This window comes from Eschscholzia californica, unplaced genomic scaffold, assembly GCF_041429995.1.
Source record: "Eschscholzia californica isolate CP2 unplaced genomic scaffold, dmEscCali1.0.p SCAF_1, whole genome shotgun sequence".
Classification (NCBI taxonomy): Eukaryota; Viridiplantae; Streptophyta; class Magnoliopsida; order Ranunculales; family Papaveraceae; genus Eschscholzia; species Eschscholzia californica.
In genome coordinates this window covers 31,613,726-31,626,991 of record NW_028238198.1, presented here as the reverse complement: position 1 = coordinate 31,626,991, position 13,266 = coordinate 31,613,726, and the positions used below count along the sequence as shown (strand labels likewise).

The following is a 13,266-nucleotide window of genomic DNA, read 5'->3' as shown; positions in this document are numbered from 1 at the left end:
ACCCAGTAGGTAAAAATACAATTTTACCCTCCAAAATGAAATTTTCCGCCCAAATCAGCGTTCTGAACAATTCTTGGTTTGCTCTCGACAATTTTGTAAATTTCTGAACAAATCTTAGTTTGTCTCAACAATTTGTAAATTTTTGAACAAATTCGTTTTTGCTTAGACATTGTTTTGCCAAAATATTTCGCATTTTTTTCTTTTGCATTTTACATAGACAAACAAACACAAACATTTTGGCTACAACATTTTTCGATTTGTCTTGTGAAAAAATAAATGGTTTTCGCATTTTCGGTTTTGCTTTCGACATAAATATAAAAACTAAAGCATTTTTTATTTGTCCTTTACAAAAATTAAAATGTTATGCATATTATCCTTTGTATTTAACAAATCCGTTAACGAACAAATAATATTTTGACTAATACATTATATATGTTGTTAAGAACATAATTATATATGACGCCAACATTTTATAATAAGTCGGGACATTATTATAGATATTGTCAACATTTTATAACAACACAATTATATATGTTGTCAACATATAAGGGTAAAAATGGAATTATGAAAAAAATATGTTGCCTTGTTAACAACATAATTACATATGTTGTGAACATTTTGAAAAATGTTAAAAAAATGGGTTTTTTTGACATTATTATTTTTGAGTGGGTTTTTTTCTTATTAGGGTCTAGATTTTTGGGTTTTTCACTCATTTCTCCTTGCTTTAGGGGATTAATTAGAATATCTCTTATAAAGGATGGATTAGGTGGGACTTGGGAGACGGTGTGGCTCCGTCACAAAGATGCCACACCAATATCAGGTGTCGGACAAGCACAGAGCTCGGGACTCAGTAGATTTGTATTTTGTCAAATAAGTTTGTCCATGGACATCTAAATATTCAAAATCTTATCTGAATTTATATTCGATAAGGGGAAAGTTACCCAAAATTGATATCCGAACCCATATCATGAGTTGTTATGCATGCGATATATCCTTTCACGATTCAGATAAGACAAGTACTCAATCGGATAACCTAATATTTGATTCTAATTTTATTTTGAATGAATCTGCATTCTTTCTTTATTCTATCAAATTTTTGGTCTAAGTCCAAAAAAAAACTTGGGACTAGCACCATAAGTCTAATATTAACACAAAATTATTTTGAGATTTACCAAACAAATCATTTTTCGCGTGACACTGTTATCTTACTGCATAAATAAAAATGTAAGGTGCTGTTTGTTTTTTTATTTATGTCTGAATCTGAATTGGCTGAATCTGAATTGGCTGAACTGAATTGACTGAATCTGAATTGGCTGAATTCTTTTGCAAATTTGATGTTTGTTTTTTGAATCTGAATTAAGATTTGACTTTTATACCCCTAATTAATAAATTGGCCCACCATAAAACTTAATCTCTTGCCTTTAAAAACCCTAGAAAGTTAGGGTTTTATTCTCTTTCTACTCTCAGACCAGCCTCCATCTTTTCATAAAAAAAAATCCCCCATCTTCATCAATCTTTCTCCAGCAGATGGAAGCCTCTGACCGAATCTCTGCCAATGTTAAAGCTCGCATCGGATCTATCTCTTTCTAATGAAAGTTATAGTTTTAACCAGATCTCTCTCTCTCTAATCATTTTAGGTTTTAAAATAGATCTAGTTACTTGCAGAACAATAACAAATAGGTTAATGTTATAATAGTTTTGCTGTTGGTGTCAAGGATTCTTTCTTGTTTATGTAAGAGTCACGTTTTTTTTCTACTTTTACTGTCAAAGGAAAAGTCATCTACTGTGTTTATTTCAATGTTTAACCTAGATGGCTAGGTTTTATGAGGTTTGTGATAATGGTATGGTCCTGGTGGTGGTGGCGAAGGTGTTGGTTTGGTCGGTGGTGGTGATGGTTTTACCGGTGGTGGTGGTTTTGGCCGGTGTTGGTGTTGGTGGTGGTGGTGGTGGTGGTGTTGGTGTTGGTGTAGGTGGCGGTGGTGGTGTTGGTGGTGGTGGTTTTGGCAGGTGGTGGTAGTTTTCGTTTTGGTTTGGCCGGTGGTTTGGTTGGAGATGAAATTTTGAATATGGCAAAAGATTAAATGACAGGGATAGAAGGGTCATTTGACATATTTCAGACATTTAGTTTATATTTCAGACTTGTTTTGAAGTCTGAAATATGTGGGCTCTTTTTCAGCCCATTCAGACCTCAACCCAATTCAGTTAAAATTTCAGATTTCCTTACATTACAAAAACAAACATCAAAGATCTGAATTGGGTACCAATTCAGATTTCAGATCTGAAAAAATTAAAAAAACAAACAGCAACTAAGTAACTCTATACCTTTTATTATTTAATTTCATGCAACTTTATTTGTGTTGCGTAAAATAGCAGACATGTTCCCACACATATTTACACCTTCACTAAACAATAATATATTAGTGATGGAATTGTGTATTTGCATGAGGAAAAACATGATTTAGAGAAATGCACATTTCTATTGAGATATGAGACAGATCGGGAAGAAGAGATCCAACGGTCAAGGTGAATCTTAAGATATTAGAGGATATGAAAGATATAATTCCTTATATCAGGATATCTCTTGTAACTATGTAATGGAAATAATAGATAGATTCACTTTTTTTTTTTTTTAATTAAGTTTGGATCTTAGAGCATCTTCAATGCAACACTCAAATTGAAAAACTTAAAGTGCAACCTAGGACATTTTGAGTTTTTTGTAAAAAACTCTCTCTAATGCAACACTCAATTTGGATCTCAAAATGATGTGGCATCATTTAATGTTAAAATATCTCAAGAAGAAACTCAATATTTTAGATTTCTTTTGAGGATCTCAATTGACACTCAATATTAAAAGCAAATCTTCCCATGTAAGAGCATCTCCAATGCAAAACACAAAATATCTCTATTTGTCCTATGTGACAAGTTCCAATTGAGATTTTCACTCGTATGTGGTGGAAACAGAGATCTTCAACTCTTTTGTGTCTCCAACGCAAAACTCTAAACTTATTTTATTTACTTATGTGTCGTAGTTATTTTTGTAAAGAAATAATTAGTTATTTAGAAAATATAGAAGACTCGATTTCTATTGGTTGAAATTCAAATATTGATGAGTTGGACAATTAGAGATATCTCAAGAGGACACTCTAGAAATATACTGCCCTCTTAAAATATCTCTATTCCACCCTCGATACGTCATCTTAGAGACCTAAATAGAGTGTTGCATTGGAGAGAGTTTTCAAGCAAAAACTCTAAAAATCCTATGTGACACTCAGAGTTTCTAAGATTGAGTGTTGCATTGGAGATGCTCAAAGAAATGACACCTAAGTTATTTTTGAATTTTTAGAGTGTTGCATTAGAGATGTCTTTTGACTTGAGGATCTCAATATTGACATCCAGGAAAGAGAAACTCTATTGAACCTTGACACATAAGACAATTTCAGTTTTTTTCTTGAGTTTTGCATTGGAGGTGCTCTTAAACCTAATGTATTTTCTATTCTGTGCTTATCACCCACTGATCCTTCTTTAATTATGCTATTTGTAAAAAAAAGTATTAATATTTGTAGTTAAAATACATATATTTTTTTAAGTAAAGATGTTGTATATTTATAACAATTGAAGTGTTACATTAATTTCATTAATCCTAATGATGTTAGAAAGAGATTTTCTGCAAATCGCCCTTCTACTTTCGAGTTACGGCTCCTCTTTGTCGTCGGTGAAGAGTTGTGGAGGGGGCCGTGAAAGACACCGTAATACTCAAGTCAATTTAAGGTAGCTGGTTGAAAGTCAATAATAATCAATTAGTTAAGGATTAGATCCAGTTACAAGGCAAAGTTGTGTTGTGTTATTTAGACTTATGCAGTGGTGGTGAATTGCCAACTTATAGGAGACCACATAGTGAGGTTATTAATAAAATATTTCTGAATATAGCAAATATAATCATATCTCGAGATCATTCAAGAGGATATTTGGGGCCTTCTCGGCCTTTCGCATAGCCTACATTTATTCAAACCTCCCGTTCATCCCAGTTTGTAAAGCCGGCTCGGATTCACTTTGTTGTCGACTTTTAAGTAATGAAAGAGCTCAAGGTTCCCATGGGACTCGTGTGGATCTCTCATCAGGGCTGACCCTACCACCTACGAGGCCCAAAGCCACTTACAATTTTGGGGCCCTCAAGTGATGATGCATAAAATGTCCAGACGTTGACTAACGTCTGAAGAGTCAAGATCAGACCTGAAGTCTCTTGGAACGACTCGACTTAAGGCAGCAAGACAGCTAAACACCTGATGGTCCACCATACGTTCCCTTAAGTGGGGGGTCGGCCGGAAGAAATCAGCTCTGCACTAAATGCCCTTGGCATGAATAGATAAGTCCTGGGATCTTAAAAGGAATAAGGGGGGTCTCCACAGGTTCGACCCATATCTTACGCCCAGAACTGGGGAGATATCAGCGCTGCGCGACTTAATGACTTAGTCCTGGACTTTCCAGAAAGATCTCAGTCGGCCTCACATCTTGAAGTGTTTAAGCCCGATTGAACTCCACGTATCTAGAAGAAGAAACTTCTCCTTTGATGTCTATCACTCCGGCAAGATATATACAAAATATCCTTGAACTTAGGAACTTTCACTTATCAAAGATCCGGGATAGACTCGAAGAGAAATCCTAGATAAGCAAAAGAGGTAACTTCCCTTACGGTTTGACGGCCACCGCCTCACCACCGCCATGAAACACAGTCGGTTTAACTTCACCTATAAAAGGCCCCCCACTTCGTCCTTCACAGGACACGATCTCTTCATTCCAGAAAAGATCACCCCATTCTCAGAGTTCTCACAACTCGCCCCCCAAAAGGATCGATCAATATTCATTCTTTTACTGCAAAGAGCACCTGACTGTCTTGAGCGTCGGAGCGAGGCTGTCATGCATCAACTCCTTTTTTCATGCTGATTTAACCGGGAGCCAATTTTCAACATCAGCATCAAGTTCTTTTACGTTTTATAAAAATTATAACAAAAAATGGACTTGTGGGGACTCGAACCTTAGTCTGTTGGGTTACGAAAAAGCGTATAACCAATCTACTAATTCAATTTTAGTGGTAAACATTGAACATAAGTAATAAAATAGCCTTAGACAATTCAACCGGAGGTCCTATACCATTGGAGGCCCAAAGCCACCGCTTTGGTGGCTTTGGGTTAGGGTCGGCCTTGTCTCTCATGTCAAGGTTTAGGTGGAAGGACTTTTTCAGGTTTACTTTTCTGTCAGTTTCGTTAAGGTCTCACTGGTCCGCATTTAAAGATCTGACACGTGCTGCATATTATAATCAGTTGACTTCTTTGACTGGTCAAAACTGACCAATACTTGCCTCAATAATCTACCAAAAATAAATAATATTTATAGAGTTGTTTATGACGTTACCATATTAAGATGTGAGAATTTGATATCGGTCAGAAATTTAAATCATATCAAATACTTTATTGTATATGAATACGCTCCATTTATACTTAAAACTCTTACGAGAATCACAAATTTATGCTTAAAACTTAAAACTCTAATTAACATAATAGACAAAATTATACTTAAAACTCTTAACCTCGTACAAACATGTAGCCCCACAGTCCATTTATATGGTTACGCAAGTGATTTATGTACTTCATACTCTAATTTTACATAGGACGAAGTAGTGGACAGGATTTGGACAAATATTCGTAGATAAAGTGTTTCATATACATATTAAGACATTTCATGATATTTTGGGACATTTATCCACAAACAAGACATTACAACACGTTTCAGTACATTTATCCATAAACAAAATGTTTTTATAGACATTCAAGAGATTGAGTTTGTAGCAAAATGTCTTACAGACATTTCAAGAGATTTGGTCCATATATAGACAAACACCCTAGTAGAAATTTGACGACATTTAGTCCGTAAACAAAATATCTTGTAGACATTTGGTACATAGACAAAATCTCATGTGGACATTTGAAAGTATTAAGTCCGTAGACAAAATGTGTAGTTGATATTATTGTTATTACTGTTACTATCTTATCATATGAACTAACATATTTTTACTAATATTTCAAAAATATAATTTCGGTCCTTCGCATAAATCTGTGGATATCTATGGACATTTATAAACAATTGGTAGATATTTCTTGGACTTTTGTGGATAACCGTGGATATATGTGGACATTGACAGAAAATTAGTGGACATTTAGGTGTCGTTTGGCAACAGTAAAATATGTTATTTTTTTACTTATTTAAGTAGAAAAGTAAAAAAAAAGTTAGTTTTGTAACGTGAAAATTTCCGACTTCACTTAAGGTATAATTTGACTTTCTTTTGAATCATATTTTTAGCTTTTGACTTTAAAATTAAGTAACTTTCTTCAACGTATGCACAAATTTTACTTTACCAATTTTTTTTCTTCGTTTGTTTCCGCTCCACCATCATAACTAAAATTTCACCACAACGTTGTACCGCCACCCGACTATACACTTCCAACACCACCACACCTCAAAACACCACCACCACACCTCAAACCTCCACCACCACCACCACAACAGCTTTACTACCACCGTACCTCCACCACCACACCTCAACCACCACCGCACCTCCACTACCACACCTCAACCACCACCGCCACCACTGTATCTCAACCACCACCACCACTATTTGTGTCTCAACCACTACCATCATTCTACATCCACCACCACTATTCCATACCACCACCACCATACCTCCAACACCTGTCATACTTCCACCAACACCATCCTCGTACATCCACTACCACCATCCTTATATATACACCACCACCATCGCATACCCCCATGACCACCACCATCATACTTTTACTACCGCCATTGTCTCCACCACCATCATACGTCCACCGGCACGATATCCTTAGCAACACCATATCCCTACCACCATGCCCTCAACCACCACCACCACCACCATCACATCACAACTACCACTGCTTCTATCACCATGCCTCAAAGGCTCACCCCCACCAATACCACCTCCAACTTTTCCAAAAGAGTAATCATGAAAATCATAATAAATTTAATTGAAGTCAAGTATCTTTATCGGAAAAAGAAAATAAAAAAGTAAGTTACGTTACCAAACTAACTTTTTGATTTTTTTACTTATAAGTAACATATTTGCCGAACATACTTATGATAATTTTTCATTTGTTTGAAGCAAAAGTACTTATACTTTTGGTTGCCAAACGACACCTTATTATTTTAACATTATTATTATTGTCTTAAAATATGAAATAAGTTATTCTTACTAATATTTCATAAATATATTTTTCGACTTTCGTGCACATCTGTAGATATGTGTGGTCATTCATAGACAATTGATGAATATTTATTATTTTAATATTATTAGTATCTTATTATATGAAATAACATATTTTTACTAATATCAAATATATATTTTTAGACTTTTACGGACATTTGGTATTTGTAGACATTGATAGATAATTGGTAGATATTTATTATTTTTAATATATTATTTATAATATTCTAATTATAATGTAATGTAACATAATTAAAATGTCCACAAGTGTCTTCCAGATTTTAAGGTACCCTCTCTAAAAGCTCTCTAAATTTACAATAAAATGTTTATAAATGTTTATGAAACCGGCTTGTTTTGAAATGTTTGTGATTTTACGTCATAAGGGCCCCACCAATAACAAAAATATTGAGAGACATTTGAAGGGTTTCAAACAAATAACACAAATATCTGAGGGTATTTTGAGACACTTGAAATTTCCCAAACCAATAATCCAAACGTTTCAAATGTACCCAACTAATGATGGGGATAAACCACTACCCCTTAGATTGTGTATGCCTAATTGGATCAAATCCATACAATTTTGAATAAGTATATATAACAGTAGTGCATGGCATTGAAAAAGCTTCTGTTCACATCACATGCAGTGTTGGAATCTGTTTAAAAGCAAAAAAAATTAAAGGTGAAGGCAAAGGACTTTCATGTCCTCTTTAAGCCAGAATTCTCTTTAATATTAAAAGATTTTCAGAAGAATAGGAATCAAGACTTCATGGACTCCTGCAAATTACTTTCATGTGGGGTTTTAATTTTAAGAAAATTATTGTTTGGCTAGAAAACTAAGTAAATACTCATCCATTATAAGGTACCAACGGGCGGAGTCGAAATTTCAACTTAGACGAAATTAAGTTTTAAAAAAGTTACACCAAATGAAATATCCAACTTACCCTATTCTCATAAAATATTACGAAGTCTTCACATAGGTTATACTTACATATATAGTAAGTATAACCTATGTCTGTAGCACGAGCTAAATATCGTCGAGCCCAATATCGGGCGTTGGGGCACTTAACTTACCCAAATTCATACGATAAAATTAAACTACTAATACCAATTGAAATTACTCCCTAAAGCTCAAACTAAATTAAACATCATGAATTCCTAAATGGCTAAAAATGAGATTAATCCAATCAGTCAACAAGAATTAGCAAAAAAACAGCTAATTGTCCTTAACTCCTTATCCTTACACTATTTATTTAGCCAAAACGTGAATAATGTCATAAGTAATTCACTCCTTTTTAAAATTACTACTGATTAGTTATTTTTATGCTTTCTACCTTATTTTTGTATTTAGTTTCTTTTTTGATATTATTCCTATTATCCTACAGTAAGAAATCATAATTGATATTAGCCTTAGGAAAAGAACCAACATTTTCCTACTTTTATTAAAAAAAAAGCAATTTGTGAATGGAATGATCAAGTCTTACTAGTATATGTGAAGTTCAATTTAGTTGAGTAATGAACTATGTTTCTGCTCCTGAGACCAAAGTTTGACTCTTACAGTTTTGTCACAATTGTTTTTTCTACAAGTACCCGAATTACATAAGAAATGGAATGATGATTGACGGGCAGACCCAACAAAGAAGAGATACAGGTGGGAAGGCTCGTGCTGCAACGCCCACCTGTAGCTCCACCATTAGACATATAACATCAAAGAAATATTTGGAGTTCGCATTAGGAAAGATGCTACTTATTTTCTTTTACAGTTTACACGTTAGATAGTTGAACATATCTTGCAAAACCTTCTTGATTAAGAAGAATATGAAAAACAAATATCAGAGTATACGACACTAAGCCATAATAAAGTTGAAGGTAGTTAAGATTTTTACTGTTATTTTACATTGCCCGACCATTAGAATTTGTAAAGTTGAAAAATCTTGGATTATATCCTTCCTTTGTAAACGGAGTTTAGGGAGAGCTAGGCCCATGGGCTCTAAGGAAGGTATGTTACCCGATTTCCTAATTGCCAAGACTCCGAAGAGGATTATGAACAAGGGAGTGCTATGTACACAAAAGATTTTGACTAAATGCTGATTCATTTTTATTAAAAGACAAGAAAAGTCAACAATATAGACCGTTCTTTTACCTGATTGACTCAACATGTCATAAATTAAATTAAGATCTTTTGCACACGTAACATTACGTCTAAATTAAAAAAAGAAGAAGATATGCATGCAATTATTATCAAGGATTTACATTAGCTTAGTACAACTTGCATTATTGTTGAGTGATGAAGAAAAATTCACCCACTACTTTTATTAGATCCATCTCACTGTCATACTTTATCCATATATGAAAGCATGATTTTCCAAGATCACATTTCATGGGTATCTCTCTTTCTCTACTTTAACCTAACAAGCATTTATATTTATATTCTCTTAGTTACCTCCTTGTCTTTCCAAAACACTCATAGAATTCAAGATGAATAGGAATTGTGAATTCAGCAAGATGGTTGCAAATTGTGAACTCATGAACAATAAATCACTGAAGAAGACAAAAACAATTGTCTCAAAACATGCTTCAACTCCTTTAATGCAAAACCCTAGTTCTCTTCATCAAATTCAAGGAGGAGAAAAGAAAATAACCCATTTCAGTCATTCACAGCACCCATTAGTTCAAGTTAACCTTCCTTACATATTTACTTGTATGGGTTGTAAGGAGTTTGGGGCAGGAAATAGATTTAGATGTCAAACTTGTGATTATGATATACATGACTTTTGTGCCCTAGCTCCTCCTTCTATTCAGAACCACCCTCTTCACAATCAACATACTCTTGTTTTCCATACTAAACCAAGTAAGTTTAGACTTTCCATGTTTGATCACTTGAAAACTTATTTTGCAGGTAAATTAACCCCTACCTCTCAAACTCGGCCGGTAATATTTATTTCCTAACGCTTTCTTACCACCTTTATATCTCTTTTAGTATATATTTTGTGATATTTTTTCCTTTTTTTCTTTTTGAAATTGTGATTTTTTTTTCCTACATATGTATAGTTGTTGATTATTTCAAAAGCATTTTACACACTTATATTTTTCTTATTGTGATTATAGTTTTTCTAATATTATCATATATACTCCCAATTGTTTCAATCGGCTTATATTTCTTACAACACCATTGTTCTTAACTATATATAATTTTCGATAATATGAAGGTGGATTTATGCGAACAAGATGTGATATATGCAACAAGTCCACGAAAGGGTATGCTTTTCGATGTAGCAAATGCAATTTTGAAATGCATCCTTGTTGTTCTAAACTAGATATCAAAATGGATTTTAAGACACTACATCCACATACCCTAAAACTGTTACCAGCAACAACGATAACGAATGGCGAATCAGGAATCATATGCAGTGAGTGTAAGGGGAAAAGATCTGGCCGAGTTTATGGTTGTACAGTTTGTGATTACCATCTTCATGCAGTTTGTGCTAAGACTATGATCAATGGACTTTATGCAAATGGGATTCCAATTACACCAGAGAAGCCTAGTGTTTTGGGTACTGCAGCTAAGATTGCATCAAATATGGTTTTAGGGTTCTTCGGAGGAATACTTGAAGGGATTGGTGAAGGTGTTGGAGGAGCTATAGTTGAAAATTTGTCCAAGTCCAAGCCTAAAATTAACAATACAAGAAGAACAAGATGATCATATATATATATATATATATATATATATATATATATATATATATATTGCAAATTTTGGTAATTGTTTGTTACTTCCTGCATGATGTTGTCTATGTTGGGGCTATTTGTGAAGTTACTATATAATGGATTTTGTATTTTGTTGTAGTATAGATGATAGTATTATATTAGGATAAGTGTTTAAGTGATTGGTTATTAATCTCTACTATTAGTAGTAATGAAATATTCAACATGATTCAAGTCTGAGAGATAGAGAGAGAGGGGAGTGGGGGTTTGATGAGTGAGATGGGAAAAGTAAAATAAGGATATAAGGTGTTGAAATTGTGCCCATTTATGTGAAAGAACTTATTTATGTAGGGAGATGCTAGAGAGCCTAAATTTTTTGGGCATTTTAATGCCCAGCTGATGTGGAATCACTAAAAGACAAGGTTTTTTCAAAGTTTGACTACGGTGGGGACCGCTTTTATTTCTAAATGAGGAAATATGTCACCCTCTAAGTACCAATTTCTAAGTCACTCTATCATTTCCCATTTATGTAAGCCTGTAAGGGTAGTTTAATCTTTACCTTTTTTTTCTTTGTGATTAAGATATGAAACCCTTTGTAAAGGACATAGAAAAAAAGGAGGAAGCTTTGAAGTGATTGAGGCCAGATTGGATCGCACCAATTATGATGGTAAGAACCATATTGCTGATTATTATTATGTATTACATGAGAAACAAGTATGGGCTAATCATGCTACTATCAAAGATGGAAACTTTGAAGTGATTGAGGCCAGATTGGATCAAGTAATTATCTCTAAAGTGGAATACGAGTCTATGATTGAAAAGATATGTGTTTGATGCATTTTTATCCTCTGCAGTCGCGACTCTCTTAACCTCAGGTAACACTTGTCTTTTGTTTATTTCTTCTACTCCACGGGTACAAGAGCACTATATGAATGGTAATCCTAATCTCCAACAAAACCTCCAGACTAATATATTTTTTTCCTTTGTTACCTTGATGACACCAAAATCACAAGCTAGTGGTATTTGCTTCATTGGCTTCATTGGCTTCTCTTCAAAAACCAATGTCTTTCCCCTTTTTACATATACATCATTTTTTGTTAGTTTCCTATCTATTCAACTTTATAATTTATTTCAACTTTCCGTATTTCTCTATGCAAAATATTTGTTTTTCACGTACTAAAGACCAAGGAACGGTTCGTGGAGGATATAAGTAGAATGGTCTCTACTATTTCCAATCAATTAAGTCCACTGTTTTGCATACCTTTATGCAATTAAGGCATCTTTAAGCTGATAATTTGCGTCTTTGGTCCTTGATTTACCCCATTTCGCTTCTCTTGAGTGTGAAATGCTATGACGAAGAACAAACAACCAAGAAAAGCAGTAAAGAAAGTAAACAATCACACAGAGAATAAAAGATTTACGTAGTTAGGCTTGGACCTACTCCACGACGAACAATGCGCAATGAATCCCACCAAGGTCCGTGCGAAATTTGAATCTGGGAATTTTGAAAAATTATAAACAAATTTTGAATGAGATGTAGTTTCTTTGTAAAAGATATTGTTTCTTTGTACAAGGTATAGTTTAGAATGTAAATGCAGTTTTTGAATATGGTACCTTTTGTATCATGATTTTCACATATACTTATATATTTTCGAATTTTTTACTACAAATTTTAGAGTTCAATTTTTGAAAAACACTTCAAAAAATGCACCCAAATAACAAATAGTTAAAAAAGTGTAACATAGAAGAAATAAAAATTCATTTAGCAATGAACATCAAAAAACGAAAAACAAAAAGAATGTGCCGGTCGTGTGGCTCGAAACTCTGCCACGTGGATGGAATTAAAATATCTAACCATTTGAGCTACAAGGTGTTATATGTTTAGTGTTTTTTTTTTGGTGGAAGTTATATGTTAAGTTATGTATCTTTATGTATATATACCTTTTTCGTCGGACCGTTATTGAAAATGCACCCTTATGGGTGGGGGCCCAACGCGAGCGTTATGTCCGCACACCCCCAACACTACGTTGAATCCCACTGAATGAAGGACAAGTTACAAAGATATCTCAAGGATCTTAGTTTATATAGCTCACTGGAAATCCTAATCCCACTGCCTCACCACCTCTCTAATATGGATACCCTTACTTTGATAAATGTCATCATAAGACTAGGGCAAACATAAGCTAAACGGGTTGGGTCAAAAAATCTGTACCTGAAAGCGGTTTCGCGAGTTGCAAACTGATGGGCCTAAGAGGTTACCCTAAAAG

At 34.1% G+C, this 13,266-nt stretch overlaps 1 protein-coding gene across 2 annotated transcripts; it reads left to right on the top strand.

The window, feature by feature from the left end:
- Positions 1 to 9,668: 9,668 nt before the first annotated feature.
- Positions 9,669 to 11,181, top strand: LOC147566084 (uncharacterized). 2 transcript variants are annotated; one of them, XM_086652565.1, is made up of 2 exons: positions 9,669 to 10,193; positions 10,504 to 11,181. In XM_086652565.1, exons 1-2 carry the CDS (start codon positions 9,773 to 9,775, stop codon positions 10,992 to 10,994), a joined length of 912 nt encoding a protein of 303 aa, XP_086508691.1. In that variant the 5' UTR covers positions 9,669 to 9,772; the 3' UTR covers positions 10,995 to 11,181. The 2 variants fall into 2 exon arrangements, with proteins under 2 accessions (XP_086508691.1, XP_086508692.1); XM_086652566.1 differs by having other exon boundaries at positions 9,671 to 10,145.
- Positions 11,182 to 13,266: the final 2,085 nt, after the last annotated feature.

Bases quoted from the DNA above. Each gene is read 5' to 3' on its own strand.
- LOC147566084 (XM_086652565.1), top strand. From the start codon at position 9,773: ATGAATAGGAATTGTGAATTCAGCAAGATGGTTGCAAATTGTGAACTC. The intron at 10,194-10,503 runs GTAAATTAACCC...GATAATATGAAG, and splicing joins CTTGAAAACTTATTTTGCAG to GTGGATTTATGCGAACAAGA.